The sequence below is a fragment of the Notothenia coriiceps genome, unplaced genomic scaffold (genome assembly GCF_000735185.1).
Source record: "Notothenia coriiceps isolate Sejong01 unplaced genomic scaffold, NC01 NC01_scaffold00025397, whole genome shotgun sequence".
NCBI lineage: Eukaryota > Metazoa > Chordata > Actinopteri > Perciformes > Nototheniidae > Notothenia > Notothenia coriiceps.
In genome coordinates, this window is record NW_011358098.1 from 1 (window position 1) to 2,143 (window position 2,143).

The 2,143-nt window shown below is 41.7% G+C and overlaps 1 protein-coding gene across 1 annotated transcript in view; it reads left to right on the forward strand.

Moving 5' to 3' along the window:
* Nucleotides 1–762: 762 nt before the first annotated feature.
* The window catches only part of LOC104956114 (F-box only protein 41-like), a gene marked incomplete at both ends in the record, with an annotated part of 3,562 nt that continues 2,181 nt past the window's right edge, over nucleotides 763–2,143 (forward strand). Inside the window, 2 exons of the mRNA XM_010783556.1 lie at nucleotides 763–1,194; nucleotides 1,603–1,682. Of these exons, the coding sequence (XP_010781858.1) occupies nucleotides 763–1,194; nucleotides 1,603–1,682 (512 nt within the window). The remainder of the gene's footprint in view (nucleotides 1,195–1,602; nucleotides 1,683–2,143) is intronic.

Genomic DNA, 2,143 nt, shown 5'->3' on the forward strand with positions numbered 1-2,143 from the left:
TTTAAAGAGTCCTCTCCTGCTGATGTTCAGGTGTATATCAGTATGTAGTGTCTCTACTTTAAAGAGTCCTCTCCTGCTGATGTTCAGGTGTATATCAGTATGTAGTGTCTCTACTTTAAAGAGTCCTCTCCTGCTGATGTTCAGGTGTATATCAGTATGTAGTGTCTCTACTTTAAAGAGTCCTCTCCTGCTGATGTTCAGGTGTATATCAGTATGTAGTGTCTCTACTTTAAAGAGTCCTCTCCTGCTGATGTTCAGGTGTATATCAGTATGTAGTGTCTCTACTTTAAAGAGTCCTCTCCTGCTGATGTTCAGGTGTATATCAGTATGTAGTGTCTCTGCTTTAAAGAGTCCTCTCCTGCTGATGTTCAGGTGTATATCAGTATGTAGTGTCTCTACTTTAAAGAGTCCTCTCCTGCTGATGTTCAGGTGTATATCAGTATGTAGTGTCTCTACTTTAAAGAGTCCTCTCCTGCTGATGTTCAGGTGTATCAGTATGTAGTGTCTCTACTTTAAAGAGTCCTCTCCTGCTGATGTTCAGGTGTATATCAGTATGTAGTGTCTCTACTTTAAAGAGTCCTCTCCTGCTGATGTTCAGGTGTATATCAGTATGTAGTGTCTCTACTTTAAAGAGTCCTCTCCTGCTGATGTTCAGGTGTATATCAGTATGTAGTGTCTCTACTTTAAAGAGTCCTCTCCTGCTGATGTCCAGGTGTATATCAGTATGTAGTGTCTCTACTTTAAAGAGTCCTCTCCTCTCAGGGTCGTGTCCGGAGCTCCAGCGTTCTGCTCCCCCTCCCTGGTCCCGTTTTACCCCAGAAACAGAGCTCCTCTCTGGGCCTCTCCCTCCAGGTGGACCTGGCCTCCTTCGGGGACCCTCCAGAGGACCTCTCCAAAGCCCTGGCTCTCCCCCAGTCTGTGCAGCCTTTCCTGGATACGAAGATACGTGAAGTGGGGGTCCTGAACCTGGAGGTCATTGACATCGGGCTGGAAGAGCGTCTGGGACTCGGAGTGGATCTTAAAATCGGACGGATGTTTGCGGAGGTCGAAGAGAGGGTGAACCGACGAGTGTTTAGACTGAAGGCGGAGCTTCGGAAGAGGGAGGCGGAGCTAGAGAAAGAGAGGCGGGGCCGGGAGAGGCTGAAGAGCCAGAAAAAGGAAGTGGAGGAGCGGGCGTCGTACCTGTCCAGACAGGTGAGCGCTGCTGCAGATTATTTGATCACTAAACAGTATAAATGTCAAAAAGGGTCCAGAAAGTATGTGCTAAACACTTTTTAGGAACAGTATGTGATTAATCTCTAAAGGGTATCTGAAAAATATCAGAAAAGTAGAGGAAACATATTCATTTTAAATATCGGAAAAATATGTAAAAAATCCCACAAAAATATATGAAATATCTGAAAAGTAGGTAAAACATACATTTAAAAAATATGTCCAAAACATATATGTAGAATAGGTGGAAAATACACAAAATATAAAAAACCATGTCAAAAAAATAAGAAAAGTAGTCAAATATATGAGATATGTATATATATGTAAATTCCAAAATATTAAACTGTTATTAAAAAGTATGTTTTTTAAAGTGATTGATTTTGACTCCAGGTCTGTGCTGCGGTGGAGATGATGGAGCGCCTGAAGAAAGATCTGGAAGGAAAAGATAAAGAGCTGAACGAACGGCAACAGTCAGTATCTGCCCACTTTCATTAATACATTTACACTTTGTAAAATAAAATAATAAAAAATAAAAATAAAATACTTTGCGTTTCTTCATCTTTAACATGTTATATTTATTTTTAGCATTTAAACTTTGATCTAAAAATATTGAACACCAAAAATAATCTATCTATCTAGCTTCTGTCTGTTTATAATAGGCTGAACAGAGAAACAGGACGTGATGCACAGACAGAGGACACGTCATGTTTAATCTGCATCACACACACACACACACACACACACACACACACACACACACACACACACACACACACACACACACACACACACACACACACACACACAGTGATGCTAAATGTAAGATGACAGTGCAGGCCTGAGGGTGTGTGTGTGTGTGTGTGTGTGTGTGTGTGTGTGTGTGTGTGTGTGTGTGTGTGTGTGTGTGTGTGTGTGTGTGTGTGTGTGTGTG